Source organism: Bufo gargarizans, chromosome 3 (assembly GCF_014858855.1).
Source record: "Bufo gargarizans isolate SCDJY-AF-19 chromosome 3, ASM1485885v1, whole genome shotgun sequence".
In the NCBI taxonomy this organism is placed as follows: Eukaryota; Metazoa; Chordata; class Amphibia; order Anura; family Bufonidae; genus Bufo; species Bufo gargarizans.
In genome coordinates, this window is record NC_058082.1 from 290,565,474 (window position 1) to 290,590,819 (window position 25,346).

The following is a 25,346-nucleotide window of genomic DNA, read 5'->3' on the forward strand; positions in this document are numbered from 1 at the left end:
TGCGAACAAACACACGACATGGCAAACCGTTTAAACGGCTACAAGCGGCTGTGTTTCAGAGAAGCCGGAGATGTAATGTCTCATAGACAGGAGCCTAATTCAGGTATTGTGTGCCGTCTTTTGGCTGGATTTCTGCTCACTGGTTTTAATGCATTTCTGTGTGGTTTAACCTTTAGTTTGTACGGTTTTCACACAGCCTCCGAGGACTTGTTACTCAGTACTTTGTATAACCGGTGAAAGCATTCTGCACTCCCATTTACATTCTTCACACTTCCTTGCAATGCAGAAATGATACTATTTCAGCCATATTTATCAATCTTTTGTAAACCAATCGGATTCCACCTTTCATTTTTCACAGCTCCTTTGGAAAATAAAAGGTGGCATCTGATTGGTCGCTATTGGCAACTCAGCCAGTTCTACTTTACAGCAGTTTGATAAATCTCCCCCAGTGTTCCACATAAAGGCTGGTGTAAAGGATAGATAGTGACACATTGCCACGCAGTAGACTTCATTTTTCAGTAACAGAATATACAGGTGAAACTCGAAAAAATTAGAATATTGTGCAAAAGTCCATTTATTTCAGTAATGCAACTTAAAAGGAATTGCATTAATGCAGCTTAAAATTAGAATTTTGTGAAAAGGTTCAATAGTCTAGGCTCAAAGTGTCACACTCTAGTCAGCTAATTAATCCATACCCCCTGAGCAAAGGGTACTTGAGATTGTTACTTTGGGGTTTTCATAGTAAGCCATAATCATCCAAATTATAACAAATAAAGGCTTGAAATATCTTTCTTTGCATATATTGAGTCTATCTCATATATTATGGCTACTGTCACACCTGCGTTAGGTGCGGATCCGTCTTGTATCTGCACAGACTGATCCGCACCTATAATGCAAACGCTTGTATCCGTTCAGAACGGATCCGTTTGCATTACCATGAACAAAAAAATAAAAATAAATGTTTTTTTTTTTTTTTGTTCATGATAATGCAAACGGATCCGTTTTGACCTTCACTGAAAGTCAATGGGAGGCGGATCCGTTTTCAATTGCACCATATTGTGTCAGTGAAAACGGATCCGTCCCCATTGACTTACATTGATCCGTTTGGCTCCGCATCGCCAGGCGGACATCAAAAGGCTGCAAGCAGCGTTTTGATGTCCGCCTCCAGAGCGGAATGGAGGTGGAATGGAGCCAAAATGATGCATTCTGAGCGGATCCTTATCCATTCAAAATGCATTGGGGCTAATCTAATCAGTTTTGGGCCGCTTGTGAGAGCCCTAAAACAGATCTCACAAGCGGACCCAGAAACGCCAATGCGAAAGTAGCCTTAGGGCTGTTTCACACGAGCAGATGCCGTGCGTGACATCCGCTCCGTGAATGACAGCCAAGACCCACTGCGGACAGCAGAAGCACGGAGCATTAACATGACTGATAATGCTCCGTGCCTCTCTGTGATCGCTTTACTACGAAATCCAAGTGAAAACTTTATCTCACTGTGATTACGTAGTAAATCGATCACAGAGAGGCACGGAGCATTATGTTAATATTATCATGTTAATGCTTTGTGCCTCTGCAGTCTGCATCGGGTCTTGGCACTCTTTCACGGAGCAGATGTCACGCAAGGCATCCGCTCGTGTGAAACAGCCCTTAGACAATCGCCCAAAAAATAAAAATAAACTATGGCTCTCAGACTATGGAGACACTAAAACATCATTTATTTTTTTGTTAAAAAAATGTTGGTATTGTGTTAACTGTAAAAAAAAAAAAAAGTAGATATATTAGGTATCACCACGTCCATAACAACCTGCTCTATAAAAATACCACACGACCTAACCCCTCAGGTGAACACCATAAAAACAATAAAATAAAAGGTGTGTCAAAAAAGCTATTTGTATCACCTTACATCACAAAAAGTGTAATAGCAAGTGATTAAAAAGTCATATGCACCCCAAAATAGTGCCAATTAAACCGTCATCTCATTCCGCAAAAAATTAGACCCTACCTAAGACAATCGCCCAAAATAAATAAAAAAAAACTATGGCTCTCAGAATATGGAGACACTAAAACATGATTATTTTTTTTGTTTGTTTAAAAAATGCTGTTATTGTGTAAAACTTAATTAAATAAAAAGTGTACATATTAGGTATTGCTGCGTCCATAACAACCTGCTGTATAAAAATATCACATGAACTAACCCCTCAGGTGTACACTGCAACAAAAAGTGTAATACTAAGCGATCAAAAAGTCATACGCACCTCAAAATCATACCAATCAAACCGTCATCTCATACAGAAAAAAATGAGCCTCTACATAAGACAGTCGCTCATAAGCAAAAAAACACGGAAACAAAAAACGGAACAACGGATCCGTGAAAAACGGACCACAAAATACTGAAAAAGCCATACGGTTGTGTGAAAGAGGCCTAATATAGAACAACCAAAAATCATATGTACCCTAAAATAGTACCAACAAAACTGCCACCTTATCCTGTAGTTTCCAAAATGTTTTTTTTTTTGGAGTTTCTACTCTAGGGGTGCATCAGGAGGTCGTCAAATGTGACATGGCAACTTAAAGGGAATCTGTCACCTGCTTTTACCATTTTAAGCTGGCACCATCGCTATGTTGACTAAAGTACCTTTTTTCCAGCAGTCTTCTTTTTACTTATTTTCGTTTTGTAGTTTTGATTAAAATGGAAAATCTGCCCAAAAAGTGACATTATGAAATTTCATGTACATTTTCCTTTGATTAATTCTTGTGGAACACCTAAAGAGTTACCAAAGTTTGTAAAATCTGTTTTGAATGCCTTGAGGGGTGTATTTTTCAAAATGGGGTCACCTTTGTTGGAGTTTCTACTCTAGGGGTGCATCAGGAGGTCGTCAAATGTGACATGGCAACTTAACCCCTTAGTGACCACCCATACGTGTTTTTTTACGGCGGTCACTAAGGGGCCTTAGGCTGGGCCGCCATGTTTTTACGGCGGCCCAGTCCAAGCGCTGCACGGCTCCCCCGTGCAGCGGGGAGCGTGGACCCGGCTCTCACCCTGCTCTAACAGCCCGGACCGGCAGAAGTGCCGATCCGGGCTGTTTAACCCTTTACATGCCGGGCGCAATGGCGCCCGCTGCATGTAAAGTGGTGACAGAGGGAGCGGACTCCCTCTGTCTTCCTTTAGCACCCCGAAAATGCGATTTGTGGGTGTTGCTGATGTGTTGGGAATTTATTCTCAGTTTCCACCGAAAAAAAACGTAATAACAAGCAATCAAAAAGCATTTACTCCAAAATGATACCAATGAAAATACAAGTTGTTCCTTTAAAAATCAAGCCCTCACACAACTCCATAGAAAAATAAAAATAAAAGTTATGGGTCTTGTGAAGTGGCAATGCAAAATCATTTTTTTGGTTAATAAAAGGGGTTTTATTGGGAAAAAAAAGTTGTAAAACTTAAAAAAAATTATAAGTATTTAGTATCACTGTAATCGTACTGACCCAGAGAATAAAGATATTATGTTATTTGTACCGAAAAATTAACGCTGTAAAATTTATAATGTAAAAACGCAGTCGCAGTATTGCTATTTTTCTCCCTTCCAGAAAGAGTTAATAAAATGTGTACCCCAAAATGGTGCCATTAAAAACTACAACTTGTCCCGTAAAAAACAAGCCCTCATAAAGCCATAAAGACGAAAAAATTAAAAAGTTATAGCTCTTGGAACGAGACCATGAAAAAAGGAAGAAAAACGCTTGGTCATAAAGGCCCAAACAGGCTTGGTCACTAAGGCTGAGTTCACACGGGCGAGATTTCCGCGCGGGTGCAATGCAGTAGGTGAACGCATTGCACCTGCACTGAATCCTGACCCATTCATTTCAATGGGGCTGTGCAGATGAGCATTTTTTTTCATGCATCACTTCTGCAATGCTTTAAAATCGCAACATGTTCTATATTCTGCGTTTTTCACGCAGCCCTGGCCCCATAGAAGTGAATGGGGCTGCGTTAATAACGCATTGCATCTGCAAGCAAGTGCGGATGCAATGCGTTTTTCACTGATGGTTGCTAGGAGATGTTGTTTGTAAACCTTCAGTTTTTTATCACGCGCGTGAAAAAAGCATCAAAACGCACTGCACCTGCGCGGAAAAAACTGAACAACTAAACGCAATTGCAGCCAAAACTGACTGAACTTGCTCGCAAAATGGTGCGAGTTTAACTGAACGCACCCTGAACGCATCCGGACCAAATCTGTCACGCTCGTGTGAACTCAGCCTAAGGCCTATTGCACACGACCGTATGGCTTTTTCAGTGTTTTGCGGTCCGTTTTTCATGGATCCGTTGTTCCGTTTTTTGTTTCCGTTGTGTTTCCGTTTCTGTTCCGTTTTTCCGTTCCGTTTTTCCGTATGGCATATACAGTATACAGTAATTACATAGATAAAATTGGGCTGGGCATAACATTTTCAATAGATGGTTCAGGAAAAAACGGAACGGAAACGGAAGACATACGGATGCATTTCCGTATGTGTTCCGTTTTTTTTGCGGATCCATTGACTTGAATGGAGCCACGGACTGTGATTTGCGGGCAATAATAGGACATGTTCTATGTTAAAACGGAACGGAAAAACGGAAATACGGAAACGGAATGCATACGGAGTACATTCCGTTTTTTTTGCGGAACCATTGAAATGAATGGTTCCGTATACGGAACGCCAAAAAACGGCCAGTAAACGGAAAAAAAAACGGCCGTGTGCAATAGGCCTAAGGGGTTAAAATTATCCCAGTGAAATCTGCCCTCCAAAAACTATATGGCGTTCCTTTCCTTCTGCGCCCTGCCGTGTGCCCGTACAGCAGTTTATGACCACATATGGGGTGTTTCTGTCAACTACAGAATCAGGGCAATAAATATTGAGTTTTGTTTGGCTGTTAACCCTTGCTTTGTTACTGGAAAAAATGGATAAAAATTGAAAATCTGCCAAAAAAGTGAAATTCTAAAATGTAATCTACATTTTCCTTTAATTCTTGTGGAACACCTAAAGGTTTAACAAAGTTTGTAAAATCTGTTTTGAATACCTTGAGGGGTGTAGTTTCGAAAATGGGGCAATTTATGGGTGGTTTCTATTATGTAAGCCTCACAAAGTGACTTCAGACCTGAACTGGTCCTTTAAAAAGTGGGTTTTGGAAATTTTCTGAAAAATTTCAAGATTTGCTTCTAAATTTCTAAGGCCCCTTTCACACTGGCGACTATTCCGTGCGGGTGCGATGCGTGAGTTGAACGTATTGCACCCGCACTGAATCCTGACCCATTCATTTCTATGGGGCTGTGCACATTGGACAGCGCTACAGTAGGGGTCCATTCACATGTCCGTAAGTGTTTTGCGGATCCACAAAACACTGACATCGGCAATGTGCGTTCCGCATTTTGCGGACCGCACATCGCTGGCACTTAATAGAAAATGCCTATTCTTGTCCACAATTGCGGACTAGTATAGGACATGTTCTATTTTTTTCGGGAACGGAATTGCGGACCTGCAATTCCGTATCCGGGCAGCATATCGCGCGGCCCCATAGAAATGAATGGGTCCGCAATTCCGTTCCGCAAAATGCGGAACAGAATTGCGGATGTGTGAATGGACCCTTAGGTGGCATGGAGCAGATTTAGAATGAACTTAGACAACCCATTGAAGGTTACAAAATGCAGAACAGCTACTCATGACAAGTTAGAATACTTAGGACTGGACAACTTTTATATTTCTTCCCTCTTCCCATGCAGATAAAAACTGGATCACTTGGACATGTCTCTCATTACAGTACAATTGGGGCAGTGTGGCAATCAAATTGGCTACGAGTTATTTGATGTCATAAGTAATGATTTCCACAGCAATGGACTGTGCTCCAGGAAGGAGAATGAGCTCTATCAAGCAGCATGTAAGGAGAGATTCTTTGATGAGGCTGAATCTGGAGGTATGCATTCTTCTATTCGTTTAATTGCTATGACTGTCTTTGGTTTACTGTAGTGTCATTGTATTATTTTGCTTTTATAGACTTTGTAAGCCGGGCAGTGCTTCTTGACATGGAACCCAAAGTCATTTCTCAAACCTTTTCAATGGCAGCCAATTCTGGTAAATGGACGTATAGTAAGAAGTCGCAATTTTGCCAGAAGCAGGGATCAGGGAATAACTGGGCAAATGGGTAAGAAATACTTATTGCAGCACTTGGGTTAAAGGGCTTCTGTCACCCCACTAAACCGTTTTTTTTTTGTTTTGTTTACTTATAATCCCTATACTGTGATTTATGCCTCCATAATCTAATTAGTCATTTCAGTTCAGTAGATTGTGTTAAAAACGTGCTTTTAAAATATGCAAATTACCTTGCTACCAGCAAGTAGGGCAGCTACTTGCTGGTAGCAGCCGCATCCTCCGATCCTAAAGACGCCCCCTCCTCATGTTGATTGACAGGGCCAGGGAACGGGATCGTTCTCTGCTGGCTCTGTTTGCATTCAAAATCTCGCGCCTGCGCCGTACCTGTCTTCAATCGGCGCAGGCGCACTGAGAGGCGGACGCTCACTCGGCCGCTCCATCCTCAATGCGCCTGCGCCGGGTGTAGAAGTGACATCGGCGCAGGCGCATTGAGGATGGAGTGGCTAAGCGAGCGGCCGCCTCTCAGTGCGCCTGCGCCGACTGAATACCGTTACGGCGCAGGCGCGAGATCTTGATAGCAGACAGGGCCAGCAGAGGACGATCCCGTTCACTGGCCCTGTCAATCAACATGCGGAGGGGGCGTCTTTAGGATCGGAGGATGCGGCTGCTACCAGCAAGTAGCCCCCCTACTTGCTGGTAGCAATGTAATTTGCATATTTTACTTGCAGTGTACTCCCCGCTGATGCTGCCACGCAGCCTGTTTTTTTGTTTTTTTTTAACTATCGCTCCTGCGTTATTCTCCCTGGCTGTGACACTCTCCGCTGTGATTGGATCACGGCACAGCCAGCGAGAAGGAGACGCCCATTGAGAAACCCTGGCGTCCCCTCCTCCCTGTACCGATGCTCAGTATTAACATACTGAGCGGGAAAAATACAGGGGGCATAGCGGAGCGCAGGAGCGATATTTTAAAAAAAAACATTCAGGGTACCTCGCAAGTAAAGGTATTTATCTAGAATAAAACAAGTAGAAATAGGATGGTTCCTTATCAGTCTTTTAATAATCAGTCATTTTGTTAAAGTCTTGAATTCTCAGAAGGAGAAACCTTCTTGTTAAAGAGCACTTGTCACCGGCTTTTTCCAAAATCAACACCTTATACCATAGTCCACCTTGAGCAGATGCTATCAAGCAATAAAAAAATATATATATTGGCCCCTCTGTTGCGCCGTGATGCCCCCCCCCCCCCCCTCTCTATTCTCGCACCTAATATGCTAAGTACTAGCATCGGTATGGGGAGGAGGAGACCTCTTCTCAGTGGACATCTCCCTTTCCCTGGTGGTGACGTTGGGCAGTTGCTTCACAGCCAAGGAGAAATCAAGCTTTTCTCACGAGAACAGGCTATGTAAGCTAGTACTATGCTTGCTTACCCAGCCTGTTTTCTTGAGATTTACCAAATCTCACAAGAACAGCTCGCCATCTCCCTGTCATGAAGCGACAGGACAACATCACAGCCAGGAAGAAGGAGACACCCACTGAGAAGAGGTCTCCTCCTCCCCATACCGATGCTAGTACTTTGCATATTAGGCACAAGAACAGAGCGGGAGGGGGGGGGGGGGCAATAGAGGGGCCAATTTAAAAGCGGAATAACATCTGCTCAAGGTATTGATAAGGTATAAGGTATTGATTTTTCGAAAAAAATTTGCTCTTTAAAGGTGGATTTACATGGCCCGATTGTCGGAAACGAACAATTCCAATGTCCTGCAAACGCTCATTCCGGACAATCTGCCTGTCTACATGTGCCGACAATCGCCCAATGAACAAGCAAAACGCTGTTGGTCATGCAGGCACATCCATCATTGTTTCTGGGCAGCAGATTAGAAACAAAGCAGCTGTACAGAGACAAAGGATCGCAATAGCGACCACTCATCCTCATACTGTGAAGGAGATCGCTGCATGTAAACCTTTACTAAATGAGCAGCTGTCTGTCAGGAAGGAATGTTTCCTTTCCCGACAATCGGCTGCTCCTCGGCCAGTGTAAACCCGCCACATGACAATAGATTTGTTACAGAAATTTTCAAGACTGAAAATCTGTTCCTTGCATCTGAATGGGCTTGTTTCAAATATGTGGAATCACAGAAATTTATGAAACAAATTTTCCAGATGCATAGATGTCTTCATGTATTCACCTGTCATATTGTGGAGGAGCTGGTCTTTTATTAGGCCAATCAACCCTGCCCCAATAACTCTGATTTATTAAAGGGGTTTTCCAACCACAGGCAGTGAACACGTCAATAGGATATGCCATCAGTGCCTTATTAAGCTGGCTCAGCCGCCACTTTATTCATTGCTCATGCAGTGAGAAGGAACAGGAGACATTTTTCACCAATTTTATTGGTAGAAAATGGGTGATAAAGGTATTCTAGTAAGTTGAAGTCATGCCGTATCCATAGGATAGGACATAATTATTAGATTGGTGGGGTTCCTAACACTGGGACCCCCACTGATTGTGAGAACCAAGGCTTTGTACCCTTGAAAAGAACAGAGTGGCAGGTCGAGCATGTGCACTGCTCCTCAATTCCTCTCTATGGCGACTGCTGGAAATCTTTGTCAGTCGCATAGAGATGAATGGAGTGGCAGTGCACCTGCTCGACTGCTGCTCCGTTCATTTTAGGGGGCCTCACAGGGTACAAGCCCCCCATTCTTATGATCAGTTGGGTTCTCATCAGTAGGAACCCCACTAATCTAATAGTTATCCTCTATCCTGCACTCCAGAATTCTGTCTTCAAAGAGCCACAAAATAGGGCTTTTGTGACTTTTTGAGGTTACTTGCGCAGAAATTTTGCAAACTTTTGCATTTTTCTTCATCTTTTACTCCAGTTTTGAAAGGTAGGTGTGATTAGCTATGCTAATGCATTTCACTCCAGATTTCTGAATGGGACTTAGTCGTAAAAGAAATTCCTAAAGCCACTCCAGTAGGGGGGTTAGTAAATAGAACTGGAGTAGTCTTTCTAGACTGAATTGTTAGGTTTAAAGATGCACCAAATTTAACAAGCATGTAGCATAAAGTACTCCAACGCAGACTCAAGCAATGACAATGACTTCAAATATTCCCCTCATGATAACTCCCCCCCCCCCCCCCCTATATGTTGAAGCATAGGACAAAGGAAAAATGTACCATAAAAGATTTGGATTTTATATTTACTTTGAATGGGTGTGTTATCTGCTGGAAGGCGATGACTTACGTTTTTTTCCACCCTAATATCTATCATAGTTACTATGTACATGGACCGAAGCATAAGGACTTTATCATGAACTTGGTTAGAAAGGAAGCAGAAAAATGTGATCGACTGGGTGGTTTCCTCACAATTATGAGTATGGCAGGTGGCACCGGCTCTGGTATGGGAACCTTCATCACAGGATGCTTACGTGATGTCTATCCCAATTCCCTATTACTCAATGAGGTTATTTGGCCTTATGGAACAGGAGAGGTAAATATGTTTTACAAGCTTTCACATATCAAAGTGAAAAAGAATGCCTTAGTCCACACTTAGGACAAATGATAGAGGTTCCAACTTCCAGGAGCATATACTCCATTCATTTTATTGTACTGTTTTACAAGTTGTTGGTTATTCTATTCTGTAAACTGCCTGTAGGAGGTGAAGAAGAATATTCCCCCTATTAAATCAACCAAACTGTGTGAACAAATATTATACAATGATCTCCACATTGCCTATATGCAAAGAATAGATCTAATTCAAATAAAGCTAGCATTTAGATTGTGTGGGCCAGTCCTCAGGCTGTCTCCAAAAGGGAATTACACGGATGTGTGGGTGTATTTGTATAAAGGAGGAGTCCAATATGAAGTATGGACTTTACTCAATGACTCAACATCGTTCTCCTATGTTGTTTTAGCCTTGTTTGCACAAATTTACTTTACCCTCGGCTTAATGTGCAGGTTGGTATCACAACCAAATAGTTTTCTGATTAAATAGGTTACCCCTTGAAAAGTATTACTATGCAGTGAATAGGGCATTTTCAAATAAAATATTATTGCAATATACATGCATTAAAATTACCATTAGTTTTTTTATGTACATTAAATTTCCGTCTCTTATTGCCACCTGCCGTTCATCCTTCTGGTCCACTTTTTCAGCAATTCAGAGGTGGACTAACACGCTCAGTAGCCACCATGCTCTCTTCCTCCTCTCACTACTGGTGTAGTGATCTCACAGAGAAGCATCCCATTTAGATTTTTTTTTTCCAGCTTCCCATTACATTGTATGCAATCGGAAATGGTGCCATTAGAAAGTACAACTTGTCCTGCAAAAAAGCAACCCTCATATGGCTATGTGAATGCAAAAAATAAAAATAAGTTATGGCTTTGGGAAGGCTGGGAGTAAAAAACTTAGCCTTGGTCATTAAAAAATGGGGGCTTCTTAGTAGTTATTAACCCCTTTCAGCAGTCTCCCCTTTAGTGAATGGGGGACTGCTGAAAGGGGTTAATAACTAAAGTGAAGGTCCTAGCCGTCTGGGCAACCCCACAGATCATCCTAACCTATGGTCAGCCTAATTTAAAATTAAGTAAACCCCCCCAACTATAAACTAATCACATAAGTTGGAACACATCAACCCCCCCTTGCACTTGTTCCGCTACTTGCAGGCTGCGCAGGCATGAGTTCAGAACTTCAGTCACTTGGGTCCGCAATTCTATTCTGCGGCGCGTGATCCCGCGAGACCCGTGACCTCCCGCGGCAGGTCTCGCAGGATCACTGCACCGCAGTACAGAATTGTAGACTGAAGTGACTGAAGTTCTGAACTCATGCCCACGCAGCCTGCAAGTAGCGGAACAAGTACAAGGGGGGGTTGGGGAATGATCTGTGGGATTGCCCAGACTGCTAGGAGTAGCCTAATAAAATAAAAAAATTTGGGGCACTGGACCAAACATCCTCCATTAGTGAGGATGGGACTGCCAGGGACCCCATGAGCAGATCCCAGTCCTGTTGTCACTGAAGAGATGGCCGGACTGCTCCGACTGACACCCGAGAGGGTCTGGCAGCACTCTCAATAAACAGTAGTCTAGTCTTGTATGACTGGCTATACCTGTTCACTTGGATGATAAGTAGCTTTTTCAGGCAATTCCCAGAATTTGTAAAATATTTTTAGTGGTTTCCAATTTCCTGCACACACAATTTGTATCTGTTCAGTGTATCTCAAAATAGCTGCAACTCTCCCAGCTATATCTCACTGCTGATATTATTTCATGCTACTATTTTATTATGTGGTAGTATATGAATATTATATATGCTCTAAGCTGAGAAGTGGATGCAGTTGTGTCCAGTTGGGCAATGTTCTGAGCTGCACAAACCTCACTGTATCAGTTAGGCATTGTTCACATGGTTGCCATCTCATGATAGTCACCAGGAGTGAACAAGGGATCCCACTGACTTAATAATAGGGTCTATCGGGCTCTGCCATGGTGTTTGTGCACTGCAGACTTCAACAGAGGCTTCATTAGGAACCCTTTGAAGATGTGAACATAGCCTTACCAAGAATTCCCTAGACTGAACAAAGTGAAAAAAACCTGACATGGCATTTTTGAGGAAATGCCGTGTGTGAAGCGAAGGGGCCGTTCACGTGTCGTTTTGTGCCACCATCATTTGTAGAGCATTCCGAGCCAAAAAGCTGGAATTCGCCTACCCTTGTTTTGATATTTTTTATTTTTTGTTTAACTGAGAGGTCGCTCTGCCTTTCACGCAGCTGTGCTTCATGGCCATCACCGCGCCAAGAAAAGAAATGTCCTTTTTTTTGCGCGGTCACGCTGCATGGCCGCCTGGCAGCTTTTTACTGTGTAATCCACGGCAAATTATAACTGTACAAAACACCATGTGAACAGCCCCTTAGGCTGTTTCTTTAATGGGAATGTGTCATCAGAAAATAACCTATTGTTTAAATCAAGTTTTTATGTTAAACACATTTATAAAGATTTTTTTAAATGATATTTTTTATTTTCCATGTCAATATCTATATATAAAGAAAAAACATAAAATTCTGCAGTTGGTCACTAACCCTAATAATAGCCAGTTCTTAATCTGTACGGATCACTGCTTATCTGTCACTAATCCTGCCTGTAATGATATCACCTCTGTCTATAGATAAGATGGGATCCACCATTCACAATAGATGATTGTCAGAGCTTATCTGTTCCTTCCTTGTACCATGACTGCTGCACAGGTCACAGAGCATGCCTAGAAAACTCTCTCATAGTCAATTGGGCTCCCTCCTGACCATTGTGTCTATGGACCATGTGGCTGCCATAAAGCAATTTTCTTAATGCTTCTAAATGCTGTTAAGAACAGCTCAGGCAAGATGGCCGCCTCCATAATGATGTTCAAGAAATAGAATAAAAATAATCGGTAATCGGAAAATAAAAACAGATTAGAAAAAAACAGCATTAAAGTGTTACTATCTGGTTTTAATTGGCTTAATAAGATTGGTGACACATTTCCTTTAAAGAGGACCTTTTACTGGAATAATACATCTAAACTAACTATACAGACATGGAGAGCGACGCACAGGGATCTCCTTGCACTTACTGTTATACCTGGGCGCTGCTCCGTTCTCCCGATATATCCTCCGGTATCTTCATATGTTAGGCTCCACCCAGGGGAACCTGCCGGCGTCTCCTTCTCCCAGGCTGTAGCTCATAGCCTGAGAGGCTTTTTTTTCTCTCAGGATATGAGCTGAGCACTGCGATTGGCCAGCGCTACAGCATGGGAGAATGAGATGCCGGCAGGTTACCCTGGGTGGAGCCTAACATATGAGGATACCGGAGGCTATACCGGGAGAACGGAGCGGCACCCAGGTATAACAGTAAGTGCAAGGAGATCCCTGTGCGTCGCTCTCCATGTCTGTATAGTTAGTTTAGATGTTTTATTCTAGTGAAAGGTCCTCTTGAAGCTATAAGACAACTTGTTATTACTGTAACTGGTCAGATATTATGCATAGTTGAGGTGTATTATACAATTTTCATTTTTTTTGGACAAACATCAGATACTATGGATGAACTCAAGCTCCTATGATTGATAACTGTCTATAATGTATTTTTTTTAATTAATTTCATTCAGCTCCTTACTCTTCTCACTCCTAGGTTATTGTTCAGAACTACAACTCCATTTTAACACTCTCCCACCTCTATCAATCGTCTGATGCTCTGTTGGTTCATGAGAATGACATTATTCACAAGGTCTGCTCTCAGTGCATGAACATCAAGCAGATCTCCTTCCGGGACGTAAATAAAGTCATTGCACACCAGCTCGGCAGTGTGTTTCAGCCAGCATACACGGCGGACGGGGCCTCACACTACAGTAGAAATCCTCTGGGTATGATACATTGCTATACATATATATATATATATATATATATATATATATATATATAGCAAATTATGGAATATGAACTGTGTGGCCACAATCCTAGATCGTAAAGTAACGCCAATCTCTAGAGAGATCTAACCTAATCAGACTCTCTGCTTCCATGGAAAAAAATATTCATAGCCCTCTTTAGGCCATTGTGTGGAGAACAGTTTAGATCAAGGTTGGTGGAGGTCCTAAGAAAAAGAAATGGTGAGGACCCTTTCATATAGTTATAATGCCATGTAATACATAGCTGACTTGCCATCGGTGACACTCCCTTAGAGATCCTGTGACCACATAATGCAGTGCAGTCTGCAGACAGCATGTTATAGAGCAGGAAGAGCTGAGCAGATTATAGTTTTATTAACGTTTTAGACACTAGGTACGTAGTTGTGGTCTTTAAACATTTTTGACCTACTAAATGAAGACTTTATTACATTTCATATAATGAAATAGAAATTCATACAGACTGGAGCAAATTATTTATCGCTATTTTATGATGTTAAATACTGAAAGTCACATTATACAAAATCCCTTTAAAAATAATGCATTCTTGTTTTCGTCAGGTTTACTAATGCATGAGTTTTCCCTTTCATCCCAGGGGAACTGATGGAGAGTCTGGTTCCACACCCGGAATTCAAGATGTTAGGTCTTCGTAACATTCCTCAGATGTCTGAACACTCCCTGGCGTATAGCACATTTACTTGGCATGGTCTCATCAAACATCTGAGACAAATGCTCATTGCTAATGCAAAAATGGACGAAGGTGAGAGCAGTCGTGTAGGAGAGCTTAAAATGAATACCGATAACTATGCAGCTTGAATATGTGTTCTTGTAAGCTACTTAGACTTATTTATGTTGGATATTCCTCTGGTGGCTTTGGCCAGTTCAGTGGAAAAATACTCCTACATACAGTAAAGAAGCATCTTTACTGGCATATAGTGTGGTCACAGCACCCACAGTCCGGGCTCCACCAAAATATACGACAACTCCCATACTAGAACAGACACTTCTCAGTGTTGGTGTCCTCGGCTAGACATGCAGTTGGCTCTTTTTAATGATATTTCGTCTGTTTTAGGTCATCTTAAATTTTCTGGGGAGAGCCCAAAAAAATAATCCGTTGTTAAATAGCTCAGGACGGTTGTGTAAAGACATATGTCCCCAGTATCAAGTTCAGTGTGAGGGTATGTTCACGTTACATATTTTCACGCATGGGTTTCAGCACTAATCCAGGCCCAAAAGCTGCCCTGAAACTGCCTCCCATTATTTTCAATGGGAGGCCAAGCATTTACGTACAGTTCTCCAGACCATGTCTAGAATGTACATGTCCATTCCTGGCGTGGACACCCCAGAAAACTGCGGCGAGAGCCTGCTCATAGTTTAGCTCTATTCAGAGAAGTTAAAACGGGATCGGAACCGCAGGATCCAAAATGAAAAACTACGGCAGAAACTGCAGCCGGATACGTGGCAGATTATGTTAGTCATGTGACTATACCCTTAGTAAAAAGATGGTAAATTCCTTTAATTGCTGTTATCATTTTTATGCAAATTAAGTAGATCTAAAGGTAGTTCCCGATGCAGCAGAATATTTCTGCTGCAAATCCATGCGATTCTACAGCAAAAATCTACATGTATTATATCACCTATACATTGACGGGGTGAATAATCTGCGACATTACCATAAAAGCATGGTGTGGATTTGAAATTCTGCAGCATCTACGTTTTTCCAAATTGAACATTTCCACTACATATGGACAGCGTTTTTTAAAAGCACATCCATATGTATTTTACTGTAATTCCTGTGAATGTATTGTACAAACCCTCACTGCAAGCCCACCCTGTCTGGATTTACCCTAGGAATGCTTTGCAATAACTATATTTTTAAATGAGGAATGTGTACAATCCTTGGAAAAATGTCACTCATTTATATAAAGTATTCTGCACGGTCACCCCCCCCCCCCCCCCCCCCATGGCTAACAGGTCGTTAAAATGTAGCATAGTCATGCATGTCCATAGACAAACAGGGGCAGAATGAGTCATGCTGACAAGCTTGTTGACTTTCAAGTAGTCGTATAAAGGGACACTATCATATTTTTTTTTGTTATCGCATATTAACAACCTATATGTATATATTCGGTGTTATCTTTTTTTATTTTATTAAAAATGGGTGGATGGTTTTGTGGATATAATTTGTATACTCGCTCAATGTCTTCTACTTCCTGCCCTGGCACTTAAACTTTCTTTTCTGGACTATTAGCACAGTAAACAGCTTGACTTTCACAGTCAGGCCATTCACTGTGGCCAGAGAGGGAAAGGGGATGAGTGACTCAATTAGAGCATCACACATCACACTGATAAGTGCGGTGCTCTTCTGAGGACATCGCTATCTAGGCCTATCAGGAGAACAATAGAGCTGTCATACTGTTAACCAGATAACATCTTCCGCTTCAGCAGTAAAAGGACAGTGGCTTCCCTATCCGCATATCTATATCTGCTATGGAAGGACAATATATTGTATTTAATTTTCAATGGTACAGTAACACCGAAATGAAAAAATAAAACAATCTAAAATAAAATGTGCAAGTGTTCCCAACAGAAAGTGGCAGCTTATCTCCCCTGAGATTAGACATATTGAAATGGATTAGACACATTGAAATCCAATTTGCCCAACCCTTCTCTCCCTCAAAACTATTGGGGTAGTCCCATACACTTTATTTGGTCATTCAGTCCTGCCTTTATCATTTTGTTTGGCCAACCTTCATAGCCATCTTCTCTTGTGGGGATTTTATCAATCTAGGAAAGGTCTGATCTGATTACCTGACCGTTGTTATTCGTTTAGGCATCAACTGGCAAGTTCAGCTCCCATCCCACATAGCTACAGGAAGAAACTCTTTGACAGCAGAATTCAATAAATCTGTAGCAAACCTTGCTATATTCCGTGGAAAAGATATTGAAGGCGCTTCTCCCGGTAAGTCTAGTCACATCATTACAGCACCACATTTATGTAATAAGCCACAAATAGAATAGTGGACATTTTCCAACCTTGGACATTTATGGCATATGCACAAGCTTTACCACATATGTCTGACAGACGAGGGTTCCTCAGCTTGCTCAGCTGTTTCTGTAACTCCCATAGACTTTCAGGAGCCAAGTACAGCTGATGCCATCTCTCCACTAAAGGTCCCTTTACACTGCTCAACTGAGCAGATGATTGTCGGGGAGGAAGCTTTCCTTCCCAGCAAGCGCCTGCTCATCAGAGAATGAAACCGCTGCAATTACATGCAGAGATCACCCTTCACAGTATGGGAAGGAGTAATCGCTGGTGCCATTGCTTGTCCCCATACATAATCATTGTTTGCCGGCAGCAGAGACTGTTTAGATGGCACGATCTGCTGCCGGCAAACAAGGATTTAGATGACTGCATGAACGATCCTATAATGAAACGCTTGTTCATTGGGTAACCAGCGACACCCTTACACAGGCAGATTATCGCTAATCAGTCTCCAACTGATGGTACCGGCTTCTTCCTGCATCAGCATGGGAGCAGAGATGAGGAGACCCCTATTTTCTCAATTCAGACTATTAAATAATGCATGACTCAAGGTGTCATAGCCTTACAGTGCTACAGGCACTACTGAGCATTAAAAGGCAATATGGGACAAAGGAAACACAGTAGTGCCACGTATGTTATTGACTATTGCTTTACCCATCTGATTTCCAGAAGGCTTCAGAGATCCGGCATTATATACTTCCTGGTTGTCACCAGATGATTCATTCACAATATGGAAGACACCAAGAGCGTTCAATAAATATGAGAAATCTGCCACTTTAATGAGCAATAGTCAAAGCCTATTGAAGCCTTTGGACAGCATTGTTGGAAAAGCATGGAATATGTTTGCTTCAAAGTAAGAACTTCTTGTAGCTTTATTTTTATTATATGTCTTTTCATATTTTGTGTTGGACAACAAGAACGCACAAACTAGCCTGCAGTACAAAGTTCTTTTATTGGCAACCTGCATAGGGAAAAGTGAAAGTACATTTACTGTAACAGTAGTTCTATCACTGTCTTACAGTGTCACAGGTTGAAGAGCTGTTCCTACAGTCACTGAACAGGGTTAGATTTAAAGGGATTGTCAGAGATAATTAAACATCTCAGACAATCCATACAATTGCTTAAAAGAAAAAAACAATCCTATACTTACCGCTTTCTCTAGTGTCGTTATCTACAGCGCTGGCCCAGTCCTGCTGCTTCTTGTTTGCAAACTGCAACGGGAACCTGCTGGAATCCCGCATATAACTGCTGCAGCCAATCACTGTCTTCAGCGTCCTAGTACTAAGAACAATGATTGGCTGCAGCAGGACAGTGTGTATACCTACATGTCATTGTGCGTTGGTGGTGTGCACAGTGACGTGCAGGTGTTTAGAATGTCTTCGGAATTTCTAGTCACAGGAAAATCAGCAGAGGGCGCCACCAGAGAGGAAAATGTAATGTACTTAATTTGAAATGCTTTGTTTATTGCATTATAATACGTTTCTTAGGATGAAACAGATAATACGGTTTGGTAGATACTGTAAAGAAGTTGTGCAGTTAACCCCTTAGTGACCGCTGTAAAAAGGTGTATTAGTGGTCACTAAGGGGTTAAAATATTGTTTTTCTAACAGCAATGGGCTAGCACAATCAAAAAGAGATTTATTAAGATGTTAGCAGCTCTCAGTGCAGGGACTAGAACATTCAAGGATATCTGCACATATTGCATATTATGGGTGGATATTAACCCCTTAAGGACTCTGCCCTATTTCACCTTAAGGACTTAAGGCAAATCTGACCAGTGTTCCTTTAAGTGCTGATAACTTTAAAACGCTTTGACTTATCCAAGCCATTCTGAGACAGTTTTTTAGTCACATATTGTACTTCATGAGACTGGTAAAATGAAGTAAAATTTATTTTTATTTTTATCTATAAAAAAATACCAAATTTACCAAAAATGTGTAAAAAATTGCAAATTTCCAAGTTTCAATTCCTCTACTTCTATAATACATAGTAATACCTCCAAAAATAGTTATTACTTTACATTCCCCATATATCTACTTCATGTTTGGATCATTTTGGGAATGATATTTTATTTTTTGGGGATGTTAGAAGGCTTAGAAGTTTAGAAGCAAATCTTGAAATTTTTCAGAAATTTTAAAAAACCTAATTTTTAGGGACCAGTTCGGGTCTGAAGTCACTTTGCGAGGCTTACATAATAAAAACCACCCATAAATGACCCCATTCTATAAACTACACCCCTCAAGGCATTCAAAACTGATTTTACAAACTTTGATAACCCTTTAGGTGTTACACAAGAATTAATGGAAAATAGAGATACAATTTCAAAATGTCCAATTTTTGGCAGATTTTCCATTTTAATAATTTTTATTTATTTCCAGTTACAAAGCAATATTTAGTTACAATATAGTTACAATATTTATGGCCCTAATTCTGTAGTTTACAGAAACACCCCATATGTGGTCGTAACCCGCTGTACGGGCACACAGCAGGGCGCAGAAGGAAAGGAATGCCATACGGTTTTTGGAAGGCAGGTTTTGCTGGACTTTTTTTTTTTTTTTTTACACCATGTCCCATTTGAAGCCCCCCTGATGCACCCCTAGAGTAGAAACTACCAAAAAGTTACCCCATTTTAGAAACTACGGGATAGGGTGGCAGTATTGTTGGTACTAGTTTAGGGTACATATGATTTTTGGTTGCTCTATATTACACTTTTTGTGAGGCAAGGTAACAAGAAATAGCTGTTTTGGCACCGTTTTTATTTTTTGTTATTTACAACATTCGCCTGACAGGTTAGATCATGTGATATTTTTATAGACCAGGTTGTCACGGACACTGCGATACATAATATTTATACTTTTTTTTTTTTTTTTTTTTTTTTTTTAATGTAAGTTTTACACAATGATTTCATTTTTGAAGCAAAAAAATACATGTTTTAGAGTTCCCATAGTCTGAGAGCCATAATTCTTTCAGTTTTGGGGCGATTACCTTGGGTAGGGTATGATTTTTGCGGGATGAGATGACTGTTTTATTGGCACTATTTTGGGGTGCGTGTGACTTTTTGATCGCTTGCTATTACACTTTTTGTGATGTAAGGTGGCAAAAAATTGTTTATTTAGCACAGTTTTTATTTTTTACAGTGTTCATCTGAGGTCATGTAATATTTTTATAGAGCCGGTCGATATGGATAAGGCGATACCTAATATGTATACTTTTTTTTTCATTTATGTAAGTTTTACACAATAATATAATTTTTGAAACAAAAAATAATGTTTTAGTGTCTCCAAATTATTAGAGCCATAGTTTTTTCAGTTTTTGGGCGATTATCTTAGGTAGGGTCTCATTTTTTGCAGGATGAGATGACTGTTTTATTGGCACTATTTTGGGGTGCATATGACTTTTTGATCGCTTGCTATTACACTTTTTGTGATGTAAGGTAATAAAAAAATGGTTTATTTAGCACAGTTTTTATTTTTTACGGTGTTCATCTCAGGGGTTAGGTCATGTGACATTTTTATAGAGCCGGTCGATACGGACGCGGCGATACCTAATATGTATACTTTTTTTTTAATTTTTTATTTATGTAAGTTTTACACAATAACAGCTTTTTTTAAAACAAAAAAAAATGATGTTTTAGTGTCTCCATATTCTGAATCATAGTTTATTTTTATTTTTTGGGCGATTGTCTCAGGTAGGGGCTCATTTTTTGCGGTATGAGGTGACGGTTAGATTGGTACTATTTTGGTGGGCAAACGCCTTTTTGATCGCTTGCTGTTGTACTTTTTGTGATGCAAGGTGACAAAAAATGGTTTATTTAGCACAGTTTTTATTTTTTACGGTGTTCATCTGAGGGGTTAGGTCATGTGATATGTTTATAGAGTCGGTCGATATGGACACGGCGATACCTAATATGTATACTTTTTTATTTTTCCTATTTTTTACCAATTTTTTTTACTTTATTTAGGGAAAATTACTTTTTTGTTTATTTTTACTTGAAACTTTAAATTTTTTGGGGGGAAAACTTTATTTTTTCAACTTTTTTTTCCACTTAATTTTTTGTCCCACTTTGGGACTTGAACTTTTGGGGGTCTAATCCCCTTTACAATGCATTCCAATACTTCTGTATTGGAATGCATTGGCTGTATGAGTAATACTGTGTGTATTACTCATATAGCTTCCGGCCTGTGAGATCCAGGGGGCTGGATCTCACAGGCTCGTCACCGGAAGGCAGCGCTGATGCCTAAGGAAGGTATTGCGCTGCCTTCCATGCCATCGGGTCCCTCCTACAGCCGCATGAGGACTCGATGGCACCACCCGCCGCAACCGCAGGTAAAAGCCGCAAACCGCAGGTCTGATTTGACCTGCGGTTTGCCAGGATCGCCGATGCGGGGGTGGGTCATGACACCCCCCGGCATTGTGACAGGATGCCCGCTGAATGATTTCAGCGGACATCCTGTTCCGATAAACCCCCGCCGCGCCGCAATGTAGTTTTAAAGACATGGCGTACCGGTACGTCCTAAGTCCTTAAGGGGTTAAAGCAAAACTTCGTGGCACTCTGCTATGATAGTTGCTTCCCACCCCATTCACAGTAGCAATGTGGTTGCAGAAATGGTGAGTTTTATTGGTAAATGCGACTGTACAAAATGTGACGTTTCGGCCACACACGGCCTTTTTCAAACTACAGCAGAAAAATAAAACAAATGATAATCAAAAAGAATATGCCAGGGCAGTGGTGGTATATATACATAGTAGGTTACAAAATTAAACATAACAGATGGTTCCAGAAGATCTGGATCCCAAGATTAAAGTCAAGCCGGGTCCAAGAATGGAATCCAGGACAGAATCCTATAACAGTGTTAAGGAAAACCATAACGAAAAAAAAATGTGTCCAATCAATTATATAATGCATGGTAAGTATTATGATAGATGTGTAAGTGTGGAATTGTCAATCACATTCAGGGTGTGGTAGTGATTTAGTACCTTCTGTATTTTATCTGTCACTAGTTTTGTTGGGTCTCCCATGAGTTTGTGACAGACAGTATCGTCATTCAATTGGCGGTATATCTCTTCTCTGTATTTATGTTTGCACCACCCTTGTCCGCTGGTTTGAAAATCAGTTCCTTCCGCTTAAGAAGGGAGGAGAGGGCTTGTCTCTGTACATTATCAAGGTTATGTCTAAACCTATATTGACCATTAGCTAGTTTTTTTATTTTTATTGTGCCAAATCCCGTTGCACTAGGGAAATTAACGTTTTAATGGCTGGTTGGTTTTTAGGGGGCATGAAATGGCTTTTATTGCGTAAACCAAGGTCACGGATAGAGACCTGTGCTCTTGGTTGAGTGATGTCCCTGTGTACAGTACCCATATCACTGGAGAAGTGAACCTTTAAACGAATGTTCCTAAAAAGTCTTTGTACATCTGGGTCAAGCTGAAATGTATCTAGCTGACCTGATGGACAGTATGAGAGTCACTTCTCAAATAAGGAAATTTCTGCCAGTCCCAGGGTGTAAGAAGATATATTAACTACCAGTGACTCTACCTGGGATCTCGTAGTGATGTTCGAGCTACCGCGTGTCGTGGCGTTGAGTTCTTCTCTTTGTCCTCTTCTCCCTCGTGTGCGTCTGGGTTCTTCCGGTCTGGTTTGTGAGTGAGTATCGCTGTTTGATCCGGATAGGGAGAATCTCTGGAGAGTGCGTTGTTTGGACTGGCCTGGACGAGTGGTACTGAGGTCTGGCCACTTGTAGACACGGTTCAACCTGTAGTCCTCGGTGTCCCGGAGGAATTTATTCCTCTTGGTAGCCTCCATTTCCTTGCGATGTTGTAGGAGAGTCGAGTTGATTTTTTTTCTTTCAGTTGATGGTAGTCTTCTGTGGAGAGGATGGCTTTCAGTTGTTCGATTTACATTGATTTTGGTCTTCGTCTTGAGGATGGCGTCTTGTAAATAGGAGAGAGTTAATGCCATTAGATCAAAAGAGCATTTATTTAAAATCTGCTCAATTTTTTTGCAGAATTCCATATTATCCTTGAAAAAGGTTGGTCTAGTGCGTATCCTTAGACCTCGAGGTATACGTTGTACTTTCAAGTATTCCGCTAGTGTTACACTGTGTAATTCATAGTTCAAGAGTCTGCGGGATTCTCGCTCTAGGTCCCTCGACTTGAACTCAGAAGGTGGAGTCTGGAGAAATTCTCCCAAGAGGTTGACCTGGGATAACAACATGGAAATTTCTTACTGTTGGTATGACAGAGTCCCACTGTCCATGGTTGTGGCAGGTGCTCTACTCAGTCCGGGAGGGGTGGATACATTATCTGCTAAAATGATGACATCTTCAAAATCTTATTTACACAGTGTGGTACGGATTTTGAAATCTTGTGCTTATTTTCCATGGTGGATTTTACCCTTTGCAATGCAAAGGGTGAAATTGGGGGTAGATCTGTGACAAAATCCGCTTATAACACATGCATTTTTGTCCTGTGCATTCATTGCTGAAGCAGCAAAATCCTCATTAAAATCCATGTGAGATTTAAATATATTCTCATGTGCATGTAACCCAATAGTTAAAGGGGTTATCCCGGAAATAATATTGATGACCTATCCTCTGAAAAGGTCATCAATATAAGATTAGCGGGGATCCGGCAGGAACCCTGCCTATCGACTGTGAGCGCTGCATCCTCTTTCAAGGCCATGTGACGTCAACATACATCGGTCACATGACCTTGTTGCAGCTCAGCCCCATTGAAGTAAATGGGGCTAAGCTGCAATACCAAGCACAGCCACTGTACTATGTACGGCGCTGTGCTTGGTGAGCTGGCTGAGCTCACCAGAGATCCGATGAGCAAAGCGGCTCCCTGAAACAACTGATTGGCCGGGGTGATGGGACTAGGACCCCCGCCGATGTGATAATGATAACCTATCCTAGCATTGCATTGAGCTATACACATAAATGAAGATCAGTGGCTACAATGAGAACACCTAAAGCATTAAAGCGAATAAAATCGCTTATTAAGCTGTTAATAGTGCTGCATAGTAGTTTCCTAATGCACTTTTTCTATGTTTAGCCACATTTAGCCTCCTTGAGAAATCGATGTTTTATTCAGCCGCTGCCCCGTGCTTCAAGTCAGGTTTGAAGTCAAGGGGGCAGAGGCCTAGGCGTCTCCAATCCTGCTCTCCCCGCCGCCTTTATTGACACGCCGGATCTCAGTGCCGGGACCGCGCTCCCAGCCCGCATGCGCAGTAAAGGGCTGCTGTAGCGCGATCCCGGCTCGTACACTCGGCCGGCTTCAGTATTGCTACTGCGCATGCGCCCGCCAGCCTTACATACTAGCGCAGTTACAGAAGATGCCGGGCGCATGCGCAGTAGCGAAACTGAAGCCGGCTGAGTGTACGAGCCGGGCTGGGAGCGCGGTCCCGGCACTGAGATCCGGCGTGTCAATAAAGGCGGCGGGAGGCGGGGAGAGCAGGATTGGAGATGCCTAGGCCGCTGCCCCCTTGACTTCAAACCTGACTTTTAAAGCATGGGGCAGCGGCTGAATAAAACATCGATTTCTCAAGGAGGCTAAATGCGGCTAAACGAAGAAAAAGTGCATTAGGACACTACTATGCAGCACTATAAGGTACTTTTAACAGCTTAATAAGCGATTTTTTTTTTTGCTGACAGGTTCCCTTTAAGAAGGTTTTAAAAGCCAAGGCAACTCCTCCCAACGTGGAAATATTGTTTGGTAGGATTTATCCAGTAAAGTAACTTTTTATTTATTTTATTTTTTATTTTTTCTGTTTCAGAGCATATGTTCACCAATACACAAAATATGGCATTGAAGAAGAAGATTTCTTACAGAGCTTCTCAATGCTTGAACAAATCATCTCCAGTTACTCCACTTTATGAGTACAGTATTTATTCTAATGACCGTAATTTTGTTTTGCACAATCGGCTGTTCCAGTAAAAAAAATAGCACCTTTTTATGAAACATGTATATATTTATAATAAATCTTATTTATTCTTCCTTTGCTTTTTTTTTGTGTGTAAGACCTTTGCCTAATTTTGTTAGTTTTGTATATTAGCTATTTTTACTTCTCATCAGTGATCACACAGCTATAATCCATATACTCTTATCCAATACAGTAAGTCAAATTGGTTATTCCATGACTAATGTAAAAAATGAAAATCAGACATCATATAATACATGACAATCTCTTTCTAACAAAGCTAGAACCAGCCCTGTACCTCACATGGATCCAGAGATCTCGCCATTCATTGCTCTGCTAGATTTATATCAAGCTGACAGCTCAAGGGGAGGGTCTTTTCTGCTGCAGCTAAGGGGGCGTGTCCATGTTTTACCTATCACAGCTCAGGAGGCGTGTCCATGCTCCCCCTATCACAGCTCAGGAGGCAGTTGAAAGATGAAACGGCATGTGCAGCCTTCTCAGATAAAGACAAACAGCAGATGGTGCTATACAGATAGACTTCAGTGAATAACTCAGTGGCTATACAAAAATTTTAATTACTGGTTTGAAAACTGTAGAATATTTTTCATGGGACAACCCCTTTAAAGCGACCCTCCAAGATATGGCTGCAAATTGCATATTAGTTGCTCTGGTCTCTTGAACACATCCCTGACAATATTGTTTTAGGTTTCTGCTCCCTCTCCGCCCCCTTTCCCTCTCCACCATGTTTGATCCCTCTTTCTTTCCGCAGAGTGGGCAGTGAGCCTTGGCAAGATGATGTAATAAACTTTTCACCACCTGCTCTTTCACCTTTCTTGCGTCCCCTGTGCGC

The 25,346-nt window shown here is 41.5% G+C and overlaps 1 protein-coding gene across 1 annotated transcript; it reads left to right on the forward strand.

Annotated features, from left to right (window-relative positions):
* TUBD1 (tubulin delta 1) lies at nucleotides 1-24,572 on the forward strand. Its single transcript, XM_044286285.1, has 9 exons — nucleotides 1-103; nucleotides 5,751-5,941; nucleotides 6,022-6,169; nucleotides 9,386-9,602; nucleotides 13,262-13,493; nucleotides 14,128-14,292; nucleotides 16,366-16,494; nucleotides 17,248-17,431; nucleotides 24,353-24,572. The coding sequence occupies exons 2-9, from the start codon at nucleotides 5,773-5,775 to the stop codon at nucleotides 24,453-24,455; spliced, it is 1,347 nt and encodes a 448-aa protein (XP_044142220.1). The 5' UTR covers nucleotides 1-103; nucleotides 5,751-5,772; the 3' UTR covers nucleotides 24,456-24,572.
* The last annotated feature ends 774 nt before the right edge of the window (nucleotides 24,573-25,346 follow it).